Source organism: Tamandua tetradactyla, chromosome 26 (genome assembly GCF_023851605.1).
Source record: "Tamandua tetradactyla isolate mTamTet1 chromosome 26, mTamTet1.pri, whole genome shotgun sequence".
In the NCBI taxonomy this organism is placed as follows: Eukaryota; Metazoa; Chordata; class Mammalia; order Pilosa; family Myrmecophagidae; genus Tamandua; species Tamandua tetradactyla.
Window position 1 is genome coordinate 14,784,416 of NC_135352.1, and position 18,606 is coordinate 14,803,021.

General features: G+C 37.7%; 2 protein-coding genes across 3 annotated transcripts in view; one reads left to right on the forward strand and one right to left on the reverse strand.

Moving 5' to 3' along the window:
• Nucleotides 1-18,606, reverse strand: part of TNKS (tankyrase) — a 293,729-nt gene that overhangs the window by 257,190 nt on the left and 17,933 nt on the right. The window contains exon 1 of one of the 2 annotated variants that reach the window (XM_077144427.1): nucleotides 3,828-4,191. The exons of the other annotated variant lie outside the window; for it this stretch is intronic. The gene's annotated coding sequence lies outside the window, so the exon portion shown is untranslated. Of the gene's footprint in view, nucleotides 1-3,827; nucleotides 4,192-18,606 lie in introns of those variants that run through there. 2 annotated transcript variants of the gene reach the window in all.
• On the forward strand, nucleotides 3,892-5,106 carry LOC143669572 (zinc finger protein 713-like). Its single transcript, XM_077144189.1, is given in 2 exon segments — nucleotides 3,892-5,036; nucleotides 5,039-5,106. Coding segments are annotated over 2 exon segments (1,194 nt in total). The 5' UTR covers nucleotides 3,892-3,910.

The window sequence follows — 18,606 nt, forward strand, 5'->3', positions numbered from 1 at the left end:
TTTTCCCCCTACTTTTTAAGTATCATCAGATGCTGGAAACAGTTTGTCAATAAACTGAGGGAGCTCTAAAATTATAAATATTGCTTTATATTTATATAAATATGGAATAATTTTATTCTATCTAGACTATCTCAAAATCCATTTTTCCATTTGTGTTAAGGGTCCCCAATACTACCTCCAGGCTATTAAACCCATGGCCTTGGGTGCCCTGCTTGGGGATGAGCCAAGAGATCTGGCCTATCGATCATTATTTGTCCTGGTTAATTTGGTGCATTATCACCCTAGTGAAGTGGTGACAGACTCTTCAATATTATCTGTGCTTTCCTACATCTTACATTTTTTCAAACTGGAGTAGATGGAGCAGATTTGTTTTGGGTTCCTTCAATGCTGGGGGACCAATAGGAATACCTATTGGTCCTCCCAGTCTTCAACAGATGCTACATTTTAAAACCCTTGTGTCAACCCCATCAATGCTCACTTTATCCAACTCATTTTTTAACAATCAATTAAAAATTTCCATGCTATCGAAAGGAGTCCCTTTGCCATTCCTTTTGTCTTTCCCCCTCTCTTAATATCAAAAATTTGTCATTCCCTTATCCTTCATTCATCCCTTTTCCCAAAAATGAACCTAGAAACAGGCTTTCACCACTCCTAAGCCCAGTCCCTTTCAAAACCCATTCTGCCACACAAACACATTACTAACTCTAATGGTTATTAGTCCCAAGGGTATATAAGTTGAGAGAAAAAACAGCAAGATCTCAGAGGAGTGTAAATACCATGAAAGAACAACAAATCAAAAGCAGAATTAATAGATACACACACACATACACACACACAAAACATGTAAAATGGGCAAATTAAACACTGCTTGAAAACAAAAATCTGTAAAGTAAAACCAGTTGGAAATACTGGGCATAAAAAATGTACCAGGTGAAATAAAAACTATAATGAATGTATTGAATAATAAAATGGAAACAATAAATTCCTGAAATCAGGCTGAAGAACTTTTCCAAGATGTATCTCAAAGAGATAAATAGGAGGAAAGAATGAGAAAAGAGTTAAAAGAGAGGGAGCATGGGAAGAGAGGAAATATTTTTAGAAATAATGACAGACATCTGGAATTAAAGGATAATGTAAAATTTTAGACTAATTAGGGATCATAAAGTGCCAAACAGGATAGAAAGACACATTTTAAGAAATCTAAAAATATCAAAGGCTATGAAACATCTAAATCCTTTAGAAAGATTAACACATCACCTGAAAAAAATAAACAGAAATCAGCTGACTTCTGTTTGAAGCCAATCTTCTCAACTTAGAGGAAAAATTTGTTTGCTGAATTGCATATGTACTTAACATTTTATTTAAATGTTAAATAATCTCAGATGTGTAAATCTCAAACTTCACACAAAACTCCTAGGTGAAAGCACCTGAGCAAGGACACTTCAACATGATGAAAAATGAATTTAATAGTGTGTATACGTGAATCTATATTTACATCTAAATATGATAAATTAATCCAGTAAAACCTATTGCTGTCTCAATGAACACTGACCAAGAAACAAACACTAACAATCTAATGTGAATTAAATGTATTCACACCTGCAGAAACGTAACTGAGCCTGGAATAGGAAAGCTTCCCTACTGAAGTAATATTTACCAGGCAAAAGAAAGGGATAAATATTTCAGGGAGAACAAGGTACATTATATACAAAGACCTAAAGGTGAGAAATGTGCTATATATTCATTCATGAGTCATTCAGAATGACTCAAAATGAGACACAGCAATAAAAAGTCTGAAAGAGGCAACAACATGGAACCAATTTTATGCAACAACCAAAAGAAATATCATGAAGAGACACAAGATCATTCCTCAAAACCAAATATTAGCACTAATATTTCTTTAAATCCTGTAAGACAATAGGTAGACAGACCATTCCTACCAAAGTGGCATAATTCAAATGTCTGCCACATGAACTTAGAGGTAAAGAAAACTAAATAACTTTGATCTGTATACACATTAATTTTACATGCTAGAGGAAAAAGGCTAACATGCATCTCAAAATTTTCCTTACAGTTTTCAGTATACCTCTCTTTACTTCAATATAGAATTTAATGAAGATGTTACTTTCACTGCAGTAGTAGAGGAAGAAAGGTTAAACATAACATAATGAATGAATCAAAATAACTGGAAGTCAAAGGAAAAAGGAAATAAAATGTCCCCTATCAAACACTTTTGCTTTCTGCTATATCAAAAGCAAAAAAAAAAAAAAGAAACGTAAAGAAACCTTTAAATCTCAGCTCTCTGTATACAGCAAAATAAATTCAAAATAGATTAAGGTGTAAAATATAAAAATGAAACATCAAAAAATTTTAGGTGGGCATGTTATGATCTCATGACAGGGAAAAAAAAGTTTCTGAATATACAAGCATTAGAAGAAACCACAGAGAAACACTTTAAAGGCAACAGATTTAACAAATTTGCAGTTAAAATTAAGACAAACCTAGGAAAAAATTCTCAATGACTACCACAAACCATGGATAAGAAAAATACAAAAAGTCAAAAGAAAAAGAATTGATGAAAGATAAATAACTCATAAAAAAGGAATACCAATTATTTTTGAAAACTAAAACTTGTCACCCCAGAAACAATCAAAGAAATTCAAATTAAAACATTACTATTTTTAATCAACAAACTAAGAAATATTTTTTAAATGATGATGTATGGAGACATGCAAAATGTTCACAACATTATTATCTAATAGGCAGCACATGGAAACCACCCAAAACTTCAAGAATAGAATGGATAAACTGTGGTATACTCACACAATGGAATTCTATACAACAATGAAAATGAGCAAACTACAAATATACAAGGTTGATGAATCTCACACAAAATAGTACATTCTATATACTACTACTTACAAGTCCAAAACCACAAACCAATCAATGAGTTAGAGTCAGAGTAGTGGCAGAGTAGTGACAAAAATGACACGAAAAGGGTCTTCTGGATCCCCGATAATATTCTGATTCTTGATCTGGGTTCAAGGTCACAGAAAATTTCACTTTGTATAATTAATTTACTTATGTGCTTATGATTTGTGTACCCTTCTCTGTGTATATTATATTTCAAAAAAGTATACAAATGCTTGGAATTGTCAGGGGGAGTGGAAGGAGTATAAATTGGTAAAATCTTTTAGAGAAGCAACTTTAATAACAAACATCTACAATGAAATTTTGTCCTCTTCCCCCAGTAAAATCTGGCAAATTAGAGGATATAGCTAAGTAGATACTTCTGTCAATGGTTCTCAAGTAGGATGAGGAATTTAAACATGTTATTGTTACATTGATAAAAGACATTTCTAACATTTAAATGTTAGAAGGATAGAAGTCAGGGATGCGATAGTTCCTGCAATGCACAGAGCAATTCCTCATAGCAAAAACTGTTCCAAATGGATATTCATGTAAGGGACAACATGAAAATAATTAAAGAAGCCTAGAACATAACATAATGCTATTTTACATATAAAAGTAAAGTATCTTTTGTGATTTTAATACACACTAAATTTTCCAGTAATGTAACTTACTTAAAACTGGAATGATTTCTAAGAAAATGTTGTGTTAGTTAATCTTTTTTTTAATTAATAAAAAAAATAAAAAATAAAAAAAAAAGGGGGAGGAACGTCTCGGTGAAAGAGTGTACGGGAGGGAAGTGGGATCCTATCCCTGAAGCAGGAGGAGCACAAGAGGGATGTGAGCCTACCATCTCCTGGCAGAGGCTGTAGATCAAGACTTGCTGACCATGGGGGACACTCACTATTGAAGCTGACCTTTTGTTTAACTGGTTTCTCATGTTTTTCTATTCTCCTCCTCATCTCTGAACTCATATGTCTCTGTCCAAGAGCTGCAGAAGATGATTGACTTCCAGGGATCAGTGACATTCCAGGATGTGGCCGTGGACTTCACCCCAGAGGAGTGGCAGCTACTTGATTGTACTCAGAGGAACCTGTATTGGGATGTTATGTTGGAGAACTTTAGAAACCTAATCACAGTGGGGTGCCCAGTTACAAAAACAAGTGATCTTCAACAGTCATGGATGGTGGAAGGAAATAACCTATGTTGGAGCTATCCAGAATCTGATTGCTCACCTGTTGATGAACAAGAGAAGCACCAGGAAAACAAAGACAATTTTTTGAAGTCAGTTATGTTTATGTTCAATAAAATTCTAACTATGGAGCAACTCTACAATTATAATATGAGCAAAAGTCTTAATCCTAAAAGACAAAAATCTTATAAATGTAAATCATATGGGAAGAATTTGCAACCTCATTTAGATGTACTTAATTATAATAGAAGTTATACTGAAGAAAACTCTTATGAATGCAGTGAATGTGGGAAAACCTGCAAAAAGAAATTGCTTATCAGACGTGAAAAAAATCATATAAGAAAAAAAGATTTTGACTGTAGTAATTGGGGGAAAGCCTATAGTAGAAAGTTATACCTTTTAACCCATCAGAAAATTCCTAATGGAGAGAGACCCTTTGTGTGCAGTGATTGTAGAAAAGCCTATAGCAGGAAGGCACACCTTGTAACTCATCAAAAAATTCATAATGGAGAGAGACCCTTTGTGTGCAGTGATTGTGGGAAAGCTTTTATGCATAAAGCACAACTTGTGGTCCACCAGAGACTTCACACTGGAGAGAAGCCTTATGAATGTAGTCAGTGTGGGAAGACATTCACTTGGAATTCTTCTTTTAATCAACATGTGAAGTCCCATACACTTGAGAACTCATTTGAATGTAAGGAGTGTGGGAAAACCTTCAGGTATAGTTCATCCCTTTATAAACATTCTAGATTTCATACAGGAGAGAAACCGTATAGATGTATTGTATGTGGCAAAGCCTTTGGCAACACTTCGGTACTTGTAACACATCAGCGAATTCATACAGGCGAGAAACCCCATGGATGTACTGAATGTGGCAAGGCCTTCATCAAGAAGTGTCATCTCCATAGACATCAGATAACTCATACAGAAGAGAAGCCTATGAATGTAACAAATGTGGGAAAGCATTTTCCCAAAAAATTCATACATATTATTCACTTTTATGAATATGAAGAAGCCTTAAATATTAGCTAAGTTGTATTAAATGGCACAGAATTCATAGTGAAGAGAAATCAACAATTTGAATTTGGAAGAGTAATTTCCCATAAAAGGCAATTTTATAATTCCAGTTATATTCTGGAAGTGACCCTAAGCATTTAACAGAAAAGATCACAGAAAACATTGAATTATAAAAAATAGAGCATAGAGCTTAGAAAGTAAGGATAAATTAAATAAGAAATCAGAGTAAAACATAATAATTTTCCATCCCTGGTTTAAATATTTTTATGTCTATTTTACAATTATGAATATAAAATGCATGCCTTATATGTTATATTTATTAAAAGGGTTTCTGTAGTAAATAGCACATTTCTCTTCCAATCCCAGCAATGGCATATGTGTAGCTAATCAGTTGCAAAAATGTGGTATAATACCTAGTATGAAGTTGTGTGATGTTTTCATCCATTTACTGGTACTTTTAATGGACATGGCACTGTTACTGAATCTGAGTGTCCTCTTTAATTATGGAAGTGGAAACTTCTTATAAAATTTATTATGAAATATGTTTCCCTATGTATGTAAAATACCAAAACAAAAAAAAATGTAAGCATGGTATTGATTGAGGAAAAGAAAACAATTATATTCTTTATTGCAATAAGTATCCAGAAAATTGAGTATTTAAGTAGGTATGTAAATAAAACACTTGCACTTCAAAAAAACTGGGCCAAGAATTAGTCACCCTTGCAGAAAATTACATCACAAATGGCAAAACATTTTGTAGTATCTGAGTTACAAATAAAATTACTCCCAATCAGTTTGTACTTGCTGCATCCATAATAACTCCACATATAATAACAGGCTTAAAGATATGATTGCTTCACCATGACTTCTACTCCTTCTACTGCAGTCATTATTACTGAAATACAAATATTTAATGTAAATTTCTTTCCTTTTACTTCTCTTTTATATTGTAATTAAGACAACATGTTGATTATTTCTTAATCATATTTTCAATTTCATTCTAGGAGAATAAAGGAACCTAACAAACTATCTGTGATAAAAGAGGAATATTAGGTCTGAAAGGGTTGAAAGACCACCGTATAAACCCTGTTTTAAAAACTTGCAGCAGAATCATATATATTGCCCTAGGTGTTCTTTAGGATTGGCTGGAATGGTTTTGGTTGGGGTTTGGGAAATTATGATAGGTAGCAATGTCTGACTAAAGTTTGTGTAAGAGCAAGCTCCAGAGTATCCTCTCGAATCCATGTGAACTCTCTCTGCCACTGATACTTTATTAATTATACATCTTTCCCCCCTTTTGGTCAGGGTGGAATTGTTGATCCCACGATTCCAGGGCTAGACTCATTCCTGGAAGTCATCTTCCATGCCGCCACGGAGACTTTCACCCCTGGATGTCATATCCCACATAGGAGGGAGAACAATGATTTCACTTGCAGAGTTGGGCTGCAGAGTTGGGCTTAGAGAGAGTGAGGTCACATTTGAGCAACAGAAGTTCTCCAGAAGTAACTTTAAACCTCCAGATGGGCAAGATAAGTACTGAAATCTAAAGGACCTAGCCTCTCTAGAGCATCAGCTAGTTCCATTTCCCCAGCCCATATACTGACAGCCCCTTTCAACATGAAAAAGTTAGAATGGCCATAGCCCAATGCCCCTGTTTATGTGTTAAAATTTATCAATAAAAATACATATACATAAAAAAAGAATCATTGATCTCAAAGTGAATATCAGCCTCACCTAGAGGAAAGAAATGCAAACTATCAGGTTGCACTGCAGACCGACTGATTGAGAAATTATTTCTATGGAGTGGCCCAGCAACCTCTGTGATTTTGTTACAAAGCTCTAGTGCTTCAGAAAGTTTATAATCCCCCTGAAAATTACAAGTAATATTTGGTATTTAATTGTACTTTTATGGGGAGAATATCCATACCTTCCATCAGATTCTCAAGAGTGCTAACAAGATCAAGAACCATCTGTACGCCTAGAGTGTACAATGATAGTGACTAAATACACAAATTAAAAAATGTTTTTGCATGAGGAAGAACAAAAGAATGTCAATTTGCAGGGTGCTGAAAATAGATGGTAATTCATATTTTAAAACTTTACCTTATGCATGAGACTAAAGCAAAAAATGTTTATTTAATGCAAATTTATATTTTGACTAGTGCATATCCTAACGTAACAGAGCACCATAAGTACACAGAACCTTGAGTTGGGCATGAGATTTTGAAGGTTTGTCCAGGGCAATGTCCCGATAAATCCCAGAGTGATTTGAATAAATAAAAAAGTATTTGCAAAGTCCCCTTGGAGGAATGGTGATAAAGAAGGAAAATTCAACTTCCCCATATGGAGAAGTCCGATATTTTCACAAGCAGTGAGGACAACAAATTCACTAGGCTGAGTCTCCAATCTTGGGGTTTGTTCATATGAAACTTATTCCCACAAAAGATAAACTACGCCTACTTAAAATTAGGCTTAAGAGTCACCCCCAGAGAATGTCTCTCATTTCTCAAATGTGGCCTCTCGACCAATACAGCAAGCAAACTCACTGCCTTTCCCCTCTCTATGTGGGACACGACTCCCAGGGGTGTAAACCTCCCTGGCAACGTGGGACAGAAATCCTAGAATGAGCTGGGACTCAGCATCAAGGGATTGAGAAAATCTTCTCGACTGAAAGGGGGGAGAGAGAAATGAGATATATAAAGTATCAGTGGCTAAGAGATTTCAAATACAGCCCGAGAGGTTATCCTGGAGGTTATTCTTAACGTGTTATAAAGATATTCCTTTTTAGTTTAAGGTGTATTAGAGAGGCTAGAGGGAAATGCCTGAACCTGTACAACTGTGTTCCAACAGCCATTCTTTAAGATGAATGTATAATGAAAGAGCTTTCACAAAGTCACTGTGTGATTGCGAAAACCTTGTTTTGATGCTCTTTTATCTATGGTATGGACAGATGAGTAAAAAAATATGGATTAAAAATAAATAAATAATAGGGGGAATAAAGTTAAAATAAATTGCGTAGAGAGAAATACTAGTGGTCAATGAGATGATGGAGGGGTAAGGGGTATGGGTATGTATGAGTTTTTTCTTTTTTCTTTTTATTTCTTTTTCCGGAATGTTGTAAATGTTCTGAGAAATGATCACAATGATGAATATAAAACTATGTGATGATATTGTGAGCCACTAATTGCACACAAAGTATGAAAGGTTCATACATTAAGAACATTTGTGTGTGTTGTATGTTCACTGGTTTTATTATTAAAAAAAAGAACTCTCTGCATTCCCTCAACAGTTCTTAAAGGTAAGTTCCACAGACCACTGATGGGCCCTGAGACCCTATTTACAAAATAATACTAAAATATTATTTTCCTTTTTAATTGTCAAGACAGTGGCAGTAAATGATTTTGTAACATCATATGCTAGCCATTTGGAAAATGCACTGCTGTTGCTCTTCATGATACAAAAGTAACAGTAGCTAAAATGACATCTTGGTATATATCAAGACAGTATCTACAAACTAAACTACTAAGTTACCATCAGGCACTCTCAGAAACAAGAAGAAAAAAAGGCCAGTTTTACTTAAGAATGTCCTTCACGAAGAAAAAAACTATTTCATTAAAGTTCACAACTTGGGCCCACGCCCCACCAGCCAGTCAGCCCGCCCGCCCTTCCCTTCCTCTTTGTCCGCCGGCCCGGTGCGCAGCGCCCACGCCCCACCAGCCAGCCAGCCCGCCCGCCCTACTCTCCCTCTTCCCCCTTCTGCTCCGGCGGCGCTCCATCCGCCATCTTATCCTTCCCTTTCTCCTCCTGCTCCGGTGGCTCTCCAACCACCACCGTGCCCTCTTCCGCCTTCACCGGCTCCTCCGCCACCGGCCTCGACAGCCTTGCCACCCTCACCTTTCCTCCTCCAGAACAGCTACTGGGGGAGTGGAGACAATACAGAGCAGCTCCCGGAGCCAGGACGGAGATCAAAGGGACGGCGTACCCCATCCTGGAATGGCTGACTGTCTGGGAGAACCAGCTCCGGTGAGATCGCTGAGGGGCGTGGGCTTTCCCGGGTGGGACGGCAAGCGGCCGGAGTCCCTCCCTTCCTCCTTCCCAGGCCAGATGGCAGAATTGGGCAGGCGGTCCCCTTGGGCCGCGGCGGTTGGCGCCCCCACCACACGAGACCCCCCGGACCAACTGAGAGAGTTGGGTCGGAAATCCCCAGACTGCGGAGAACGGTGACCGGGGGGTCCCTTCCAAACACGTGACTCCCCGGTCCAGCTGGGAACAGTGCACTCTCCCTAGCTGCGGCAGCTGGCACCCTCCTGCCATGCTTGGCACACCGAGCCGACTAGGAAATTCGGTCGGGCGCTCTCCTGTGCTGCAGTGGCTGGCGACCCTCCCCGTGTTCAGACCCCCGGGCCGGCTGGCACTCTTCCAAGACGCTTCAGCTGCCGAACCTCCCCTATGGCGAGAGTTTTCCAAAGTTAAAGGATCCACAGCAACTTTCACTAGTGGAACCCGTAGACAAACGTGTGCCACGAGCGCCACCTACTGAGCAGGATAAGAAAAACAGAACCCAGAGATTTCACAGAAAAATCTTTCAACCTGTGGGGTCCAACACCCAGGGAAATCTGAATAAATGTCCAGACGCCAGCAGAAGATAACGGATCACGCTCAGAAAATTGAAAATATGGCCCAGTCAAAGGAACAAACCAATAGTTCAAATGAGATACAGGAGCTGAAACAACTAATGCTGAATATACGAACAGAAATGGAAAACCTCTTCAAAAACGAAATCAATAAATTGAGGGAGGACATGAAGAAGACATGGACTGAACAAAAAGAAGAAATAGAAAAACTGAAAAAACAAATCACAGAGCTTATGGAAGTGAAGGATAAAGTAGAAAAGATAGAAAAAACAATGGATACCTACAATGATAGATTTAAAGAGACAGAAGATAGAATTAGTGATTTGGAGGATGGAACATCTGAATTCCAAAAAGGAACAGAAACTATCCGGAAAAGAATGGAAAAATTTGAACAGGGTATCAGGGAACTCAAGGACAATATGAACTCTCAAAAGTCACTGAGAGAATTTGTGACCAAGAGACCAGCTCTGCAAGAAATACTAAAGGGAGCACTAGAGTCAGATATGAAAAGACAGAAGAGAGAGGTATGGAGAAAAGTGTAGAAAGAAGGAAAATCAGATATGATATATATAATACAAAAGGCAAAATGGTAGAGGAAAATATTATCCAAACAGTAATAACTCTAAATGTTAATGGACTGAATTCCCCAATCAAAAGACATAGACTGGCAGAATGGATTAAAAAACAGGATCCTTCTATATGCTGTCTACAGGAAACACAGCTTAGACCCAAACATAAATATAGGATGAAAGTGAAAGGTTGGGAAAAGATATTTCATGCAAATAACAACCAGAAAAGAGCAGGAGTGGCTATACTAATATCCAACAAATTAGACTTCAAATGTAAAACAGTTAAAAGAGACAAAGAAGGACACTATATACTAATAAAAGGAACAATTAAACAAGAAGACATAACAATCATAAATATTTACACACCGAACCAGAATGCCCCAAAATACGTGAGGAATACACTGCAAACACTGAAAAGGGAAATAGACACATATACCATAATAGTTGGAGAATTCAATTCACCACTCTCATCAATGGACAGAACATCTAGACAGAGGATCAATAAAGAAATAGAGAATGTGAATATTACTATAAATGAGCTAGACTTAACAGACATTTATAGGACATTACATCCCACAACAGCAGGATACACCTTTTTTTCAAGTGCTCATGGATCATTCTCAAAGATAGACCATATGCTGGGTCACAAAGCAAGTCTTAACAAATTTAAAAAGATTGAAATCATACACAACACTTTCTCAGATCATAAAGGAATGAAGTTGGAAATCAATAATAGGTGGAATGCCAGAAAATTCACAAATACATGGAGGCTCAACAACACACTCTTAAACAACAAGTGGGTCAAAGAAGAAATTGCAAGAGAAATTAGTAAATACCTAGAGGCGAATGAAAATGAAAACACAACATAGCAAAACTTATAGGACGCAGCAAAGGCAGTGCTAAGAGGGAAATTTATTGCCCTAAATGCCTTTATCAGAAAAGAAGAAAAGGCAAAAATGCAGGAATTAACTGTCCACTTGGAAAAACTGGAGAAAGAACAGCAAACTAATCCCAAAGCAAGCAAAAGGAAAGAAATAACAAAGATTAGAGCAGAAATAAATGAAATTGAAAACATGAAAACAATAGAGAAAATCAATAAGACCAGAAGTTGGTTCTATGAGAAAATCAATAAGATTGATGGGCCCTTAGCAAGATTGACAAAAAGAAGAAGAGAGAGGATGCAAATAAATAAGATCAGAAATGGAAGAGGAGACATAACTACTGACCTCACAGAAATAAAGGAGGTAATAACAGGATACTATGAACAACTTTACGCTAATAAATACAACAATTTAGATGAAATGGACGGGTTCCTGGAAAGACATGAACAACCAACTTTGACTCAGGAAGAAATAGATGACCTCAACAAACCAATCACAAGTAAAGAGATTAAATTAGTCATTCAAAAGCTTCCTAAAAAGAAAAGTCCAGGACCAGACGGCTTCATATGTGAATTCTATCAAACATTCCAGAAAGAATTAGTACCAACTCTCCTCAAACTCTTCAAAAAAATCGAAGTGGAGGGAAAACTACCTAATTCATTCTATGACGCCAACATTACCCTCATACCAAAACCAGGCAAAGATATTACAAGAAAAGAAAACTACAGGCCGATCTCTCTAATGAACATAGATGCAAAAATCCTCAATAAAATTCTAGCAAATCGTATCCAACAACACATTAAAAGAATTATTCATCATGACCAAGTAGGATTCATCCCAGGTATGCAAGGATGGTTCAACATAAGAAAATCAATTAATGTAATACACCATATCAACAAATCAAAGCAGAAAAATCACATTAGCATCTCAATTGATGCAGAGAAGGCATTTGACAAGATTCAACATCCTTTCCTGTTGAAAACACTTCAGAAGATAGGAATACAAGGGAACTTCCTTAAAATGATAGAGGGAATATATGAAAAACCCACAGCTAATATCATCCTCAATGGGGAAAAATTGAAAACTTTCCCCCTAAGATCAGGAACAAGACAAGGATGTCCACTATCACCACTATTATTCAACATTGTGTTGGAGTTCCAGCCAAAGCAATTAGACAAGAAAAAGAAATACAAGGCATCAAAATTGGAAAGGAAGAAGTAAAACTGTCACTGTTTGCAGACGATATGATACTATACATCGAAAACCCAGAAAAATCCACAACAAAATTACTAGAGCTAATAAATGAGTACAGCAAAGTAGCAGGTTACAAGACCAACATTCAAAAATCTGTAGCATTTCTATACACTAGTAATGAACAAGCTGAGGGGGAAATCAAGAAACGAATCCCATATACAATCGCAACTAAAAGAATAAAATACCTAGGAATAAATTTAACTAAAGAGACAAAAGACCTATACAAAGAAAACTACAAAAAACTGCTAAAAGAAATCATAGAAGACCTAAATAGATGGACGGGCATATCGTGTTCATGGATTGGAAGACTAAATATAATTAAGATGTCAATCCTACCTAAACTGATCTACAGATTCAATGCAATACCAAACAAAATCCCAACAACTTATTTTTCAGAATTAGAAAAACCAATAAGCAAATTTATCTGGAAGGGCAGGGTGCCCCGAATTGCTAAAAACATCTTGAGGAAAAAAAACGAAGCTGGAGGTCTCACGATGCCGGACTTTAAGGCATATTATGAAGCCACAGTGGTCAAAACAGCATGGTATTGGCATAAAGATAGATATATCAAACAATGGAATCGAATAGAGTGCTCAGATATAGACCCTCTCATCTATGGACATTTCATCTTTGATAAGGCAGTCAAGCCAACTCACCTGGGACAGAACAGTCTCTTCAATAAATGGTGACTAGAGAACTGGATATCCATATGTAAAAGAATGAAAGAAGACCCGTATCTCACACCTTATACAAAAGTTAACTCAAAATGGATCAAAGATCTAAACATTAGGTCTAAGACCATAAAACAGTTAGAGGAAAATGTAGGGAGATATCTTATGAATCTTACAATTGGAGGCGGTTTTATGGACCTTAAACCTAAAGCAAGAGCACTGAAGAAAGAAAGAAATAAATGGGAGCTCCTCAAAATTAAACACTTCTGTGCATCAAAGAACTTCATCAAGAAAGTAGAAAGACAGCCTACACAATGGGAGACAATATTTGGAAATGACATATCAGATAAAGGTCTAGTATCCAGAATTTATAAAGAGATTGTTCAACTCAGCAACAAAAAGACAGCCAACCCAATTACAAAATGGGAAAAAGACGTGAACAGACACCTATCAGAAGAGGAAATACAAATGGCCAAGAGGCACATGAAGAGATGCTCAATGTCCCTGGCCATTAGAGAAATGCAAATCAAAACCACAATGAGATATCATCTCACACCCACCAGAATGCATTATCAACAAAACAGAAAATGACAAGTGCTGGAGAGGATGCGGAGAAAGAGGCACACTTATCCACTGTTGGTGGGAATGTCAAATGGTGCAACCACTGTGGAAGGCAGTTTGGCGGTTCCTCAAAAAGCTGAATATAGAATTGCCATACGACCCAGCAATACCATTGCTAGGTATCTACTCAAAGGACTTAAGGGCAAAGATACAAATGGACATCTGCACACCAATGTTTATAGCAGCGTTATTTACAATTGCAAAGAGATGGAAACAGCCAAAATGTCCATCAACAGAAGAATGGCTAAACAAACTGTGGTATATACATACGATGGAATATTATGCAGCTTTAAGACAAGATAAAACTTATGAAGCATGTAATTACATGGATGGACCTAGAGAATATTATGTTGAGTGAGTCCAGCCAAAAACTAAAGGACAAATACTCTATGGTCCCACTGATGTGAATGGACATTCGAGAATAAACTTGAAATATGTCATTGGTAACAGAGTCCAGCAGGAGTTAGAAACAGGGTAAGATAATGGGTAATTGGAGCTGAAGGGATACAGACTGTGCAACAGGACTAGATACAAAAACTCAAAAATGGGACAGCACAATAATACCTAATTGTAAACTAATCATGTTAAAACACTGAATGAAGCTGCATCTGAGCTATAGGGGTTTTTTTTGTTTTTTTGTTTTGTTTTTTTTTTACTATTATTACTACTTTTATTTCTTTTCTCTATATTAACATTCTGTATCTTTTTCTGTTGTGTTGCTAGTTCCTCTAAACCGATGCAAATGTACTAAGAAACGATGATCATGCATCTATGTGATGATGTTAAGAATTACTGATTGCATATGTAGAATGGTATGATTTCTAAATGTTGTGTTAATTTTTTTTTCCGTTAATAAAAAAAAAAGTTCACACTTGTTAATATTCTTGTAATAAAAAGAGAAATACACATTAAGCCCTTCTGCTGTACACCAAGATATAGTGGTTGTCCTGAGGAAAAGCACTGAGACAATTGTTCAGCTGTGAACTGAACTCACTTTTTCCAAGCAGCACATTTTTATTTAAAGAATGACTGAAATAAAAACTATCATTAAATAGGCCAAGCCCTTGATCTTGAGGCTTGCTCTTGTGAACGTATGCATGTAGCAGAGAAGCTTAGGCTAGCTACAGGTGTGCCTAAGAGTCACTTCTCAACGACCTCTTTTGCTGCTCAGATATGGCCTCACTATCTCTAAGCCCAACTCTGCAAGTGAAATCATTGTATTCCCTGCTCTGTGGGATATGACATCCAGGGGTGAATGTCTCCCTGGTGGCATGGGAGATGCCCCCCAGGGATGAGTCTGGTCCTGTTACCGTGGGATCAACAATTCCATACTGACCAAAAGAGGGAAAAGAAATATAACTAATAAAGTTTCAATGGCTGAGAGAGTTCTAATAGGGTCAAGAAGCTACTCTGGAGGTCACCCTTACACAATCTTCAATTAGACACTGCTACCTCTCTTAACTTGCCAAACCCCAACCAAAACCATTCCAGCCAATTCTAAAGAACACCTGGGGCAATATATAAGATTCTACAAAGGTTCCACGCACTAGGGTAGCTTTCCAAAAACCTACAACCTCCAGATGAGTCCCTGGACCAGAAAAGTCCTGAATCCTAGAGGGGCCAGCCTTTCCAGAACATCAGCTAGCTTCATCTCCCTACTCATATTGACAGCCCTTCCAATGTGAAAAAGTTACACTGGGCATAGCCCAAATACCCCTAAAGAGTGGGAGAAAGATCAAAGGTGATGGTGGAAGTTATACAGGGAAGGTAGGGTTTAACAAACAAGTATGTGGATTAGGTCAAGATGGCAGCTTGGCAAGGTGTGGGATTTAGTCTGTCCTCCAGAGCAGCTAGAACAGTAATAGGCAGTAACAGTACAGAACAAGTGCTGGGGCCACGTCAGTGACTGGACACAAACGTATTCCAGTCTGGACAAGCTGGACTGGGCTGTGAGCCCACCCAGAACCAAGAGTTCCCCAAACTGTGGCAGCTGGCACCCCTCCCCGACAGGCTGTTTCCCAGAGGTAAAAGAAAAGAGACTTTACCAGCAGCAGGGACTGAGCACAACCAAGCTCCAATTATGGAATTAATTAACAAATTCTGACTATTAAAAATAGGCACCCAACTCAGCTGAACCTCTAGTAAAAGCAAAGGTTGCTGGTTTTTGCATTGGCCCAGAGGGATCAGGGTTGACGGAAAAAGAAAACAAAAAAGCAAACAGATTTTTTTTGGATCTGAAAAGGTCTGGGCCCTGAAGGAAAGGAGGAGGCACACAGGACCTGGAGATGCACAGAGCAATGTACCAACTTAAGCTCTTGATTGGCAAACCCTAGGAAGGGGGGAGGGTGTTGTTCCTGCTCTGAGAAGGATTTTTCTTTTTTTGTTGCTTGATTACTCTTTAGATACAACTGCAAGGCTTCTCAGGCTCCAATTACCCCGGGTATAGGCAGAATTAAGCTTATCTGAGTGTTTGTCTGGAGCCTGTGCCTTCCTGGGGAGAGAGGTGGGGCCCAGCACAGGTGGATTCCCTCCCTCAAAGAATTCAGACCCAGGGTCTGGAAAAGTGAAGCAATTAAAGCTAGCCTTCAACCTCTCCTCTGCCTCAACCACACCCCCAGCAAGGAGAGTCTGATGAAGTTAAAGGTACCACATCACCTTATGCAGGTGGGACCAGCAGGCAGAAAAGCACCATACAGTGGGCAGAATAGGAAAAACACAGAGTCCAGATGCTTCATAGGAAAGCGTTTCAACCTGCTGGTTCTCACCCTCAGGGAAAACTGACACAGGTGACTCTTTTCTTCTGAGAGAAGGTCAGCTTGGTCTGGGAAAATCTGGATGGGGTCTATAAAATCTAAGTAGACCCTCCTACAGGTGGGGGGGGGGGGGAAGGCACCATACAGGCAGGGCAAGAAACAAGAAAACAAGAACTGAAAAACTCTGATCTGTTAAACAAAACCTAAAGCTAGAGGTCTAGAATAAACTGAACTGAATGTCAAAGAATAGACAGACAACAAAGTCATCCAGCAAGAAAATCCTAGGTAAAAAAAAGTGAAAATGATCTCCAGAATAAACTAATTAAGGTAATTAAATGCCTAGAAACCAGCAAAAAATAACAATTATACTAGGAAATTTGAAGACGTGGCCTAGTCAAAGGAAGAAACCAACAATTCAAGTGAGATACAGGAATTGAAACAATTAATTCAGAATGTTTGAACTGACTTGGAAAACGTCATCAAAAATCAAACCCATGAACTGAAGGAGGATATAAAGAAGGCAAGGAATGAACAAAGAAATCGAAAGTCTGAAAAAAAAATCACAGAACTTATGGGAATGAAAGGCACAGTGGAAGAGATGAAAAAAACAATGGAGACCTACAGTGTTAGATTTCAAGAGGCAGAAGATAGGATTAGTGAACTGGAGGACAGAACATCTGAAATCCGACAAGCAAAAGAAAACAGGAAAAAGAATAGAAAAATATGAGCAGGGACTCAGGGAACTGAATGACAACATGAAGCACACGAATATATGTGTTGTGGGCATTCCAGAAGGAGAAGAGAGGGGAAAAGGAGGAGAAAAACTAATGGAGGAAATTATCACTGAAAATTTCCCAACCATTATGAAAAACTTAAAACTACAGATCCAAGAAGTACAACGTGCCCCAAACAGAACAGACCAAAATAGACATACTCCAAGACACTTACTAATCAGAATGTCAGAGGTCAAAGAGAAAGAGAAAATCTTGAAAGCAGCAAGAGAAAAGCAATCCATCACATACAAGGGAAGCCCAATAAGACTTGCATAGATTTCTCAGCAAAAACCATGGAGGTGAGAAGACAGTGGGATGATATATTTAAGTTACTAAAAGAGAAAAACTGCCAACCAAGAATTCTTTATCCAGCAAAACTGTCTGTCAAAAACGAGAGAGAAATTAAAACATTTTCAGACAAAAAAATCACCAAGAGAATTTGTGACCTAGAGACCAGCTCTGCAAGAAATACTAAAGGGAGCACTAGAGACAGATAGGAAAAGACAGGAGAGAGAGGTGTGGAGAAGAATGTAGAAATGAAGACTATCAGTTAAGATAAAAAGAAGAAAAATTAGATATGACATATAAAATCCAAATGGCAAAATGACAGAAGTACTGCCCATACAGTAATAACACTAAATGTTAATGGATTAAACTCCCCAATCAAAAGACATAGACTGGCAGAATGGATTAAAAAACAGGAACCATCTATATGCTGTCTACAAGAAATGCACCTTAGAACCAAGGATAAAGGTTGAAAGTGAAAGGTTGGGAAAAGATATTTCACGCAAATAGCAATCAAAAAAGAGCAGGAGTAGCTACCTATACTAATATCCAACAAATTAGACTTCAAATGTAAAACAGTTAAAAGAGACAAAGAAGGACACTATGTATTAATAAAAGGAACACTTCAAAAAGACGTAACAGTCATAAATATTTTTCCACTGAGCCAGAATGCTCCAAAATATATGAGGCAGCCACTAAAAAGAGAAATAGACACATCTACCATAATAGCTGGAGACTCCAATTCCCCACTCTCATCTACTGACAGAACACCTAGACAGAGGATCCATAAAGAAACAGAGAATTTGAATAAAACAATAAATGAGCTAGACTTAACAGACATTTGTAGAACATTACACCCCACAACAGCAGGATACACCTTTTTCTCAAGAGCTCATGGATCATTCTCAAGTGTTGGGTAGCTGATGGCTGGTTAGCTGATGGCGATATTTTATGGCTTTTCCAACACTCAAGGATAGACCATATGCTGGGTCACAAAGCAAGTCTCAATAAATTTTAAAAGATTGAAATCATACAAAACACTTTCT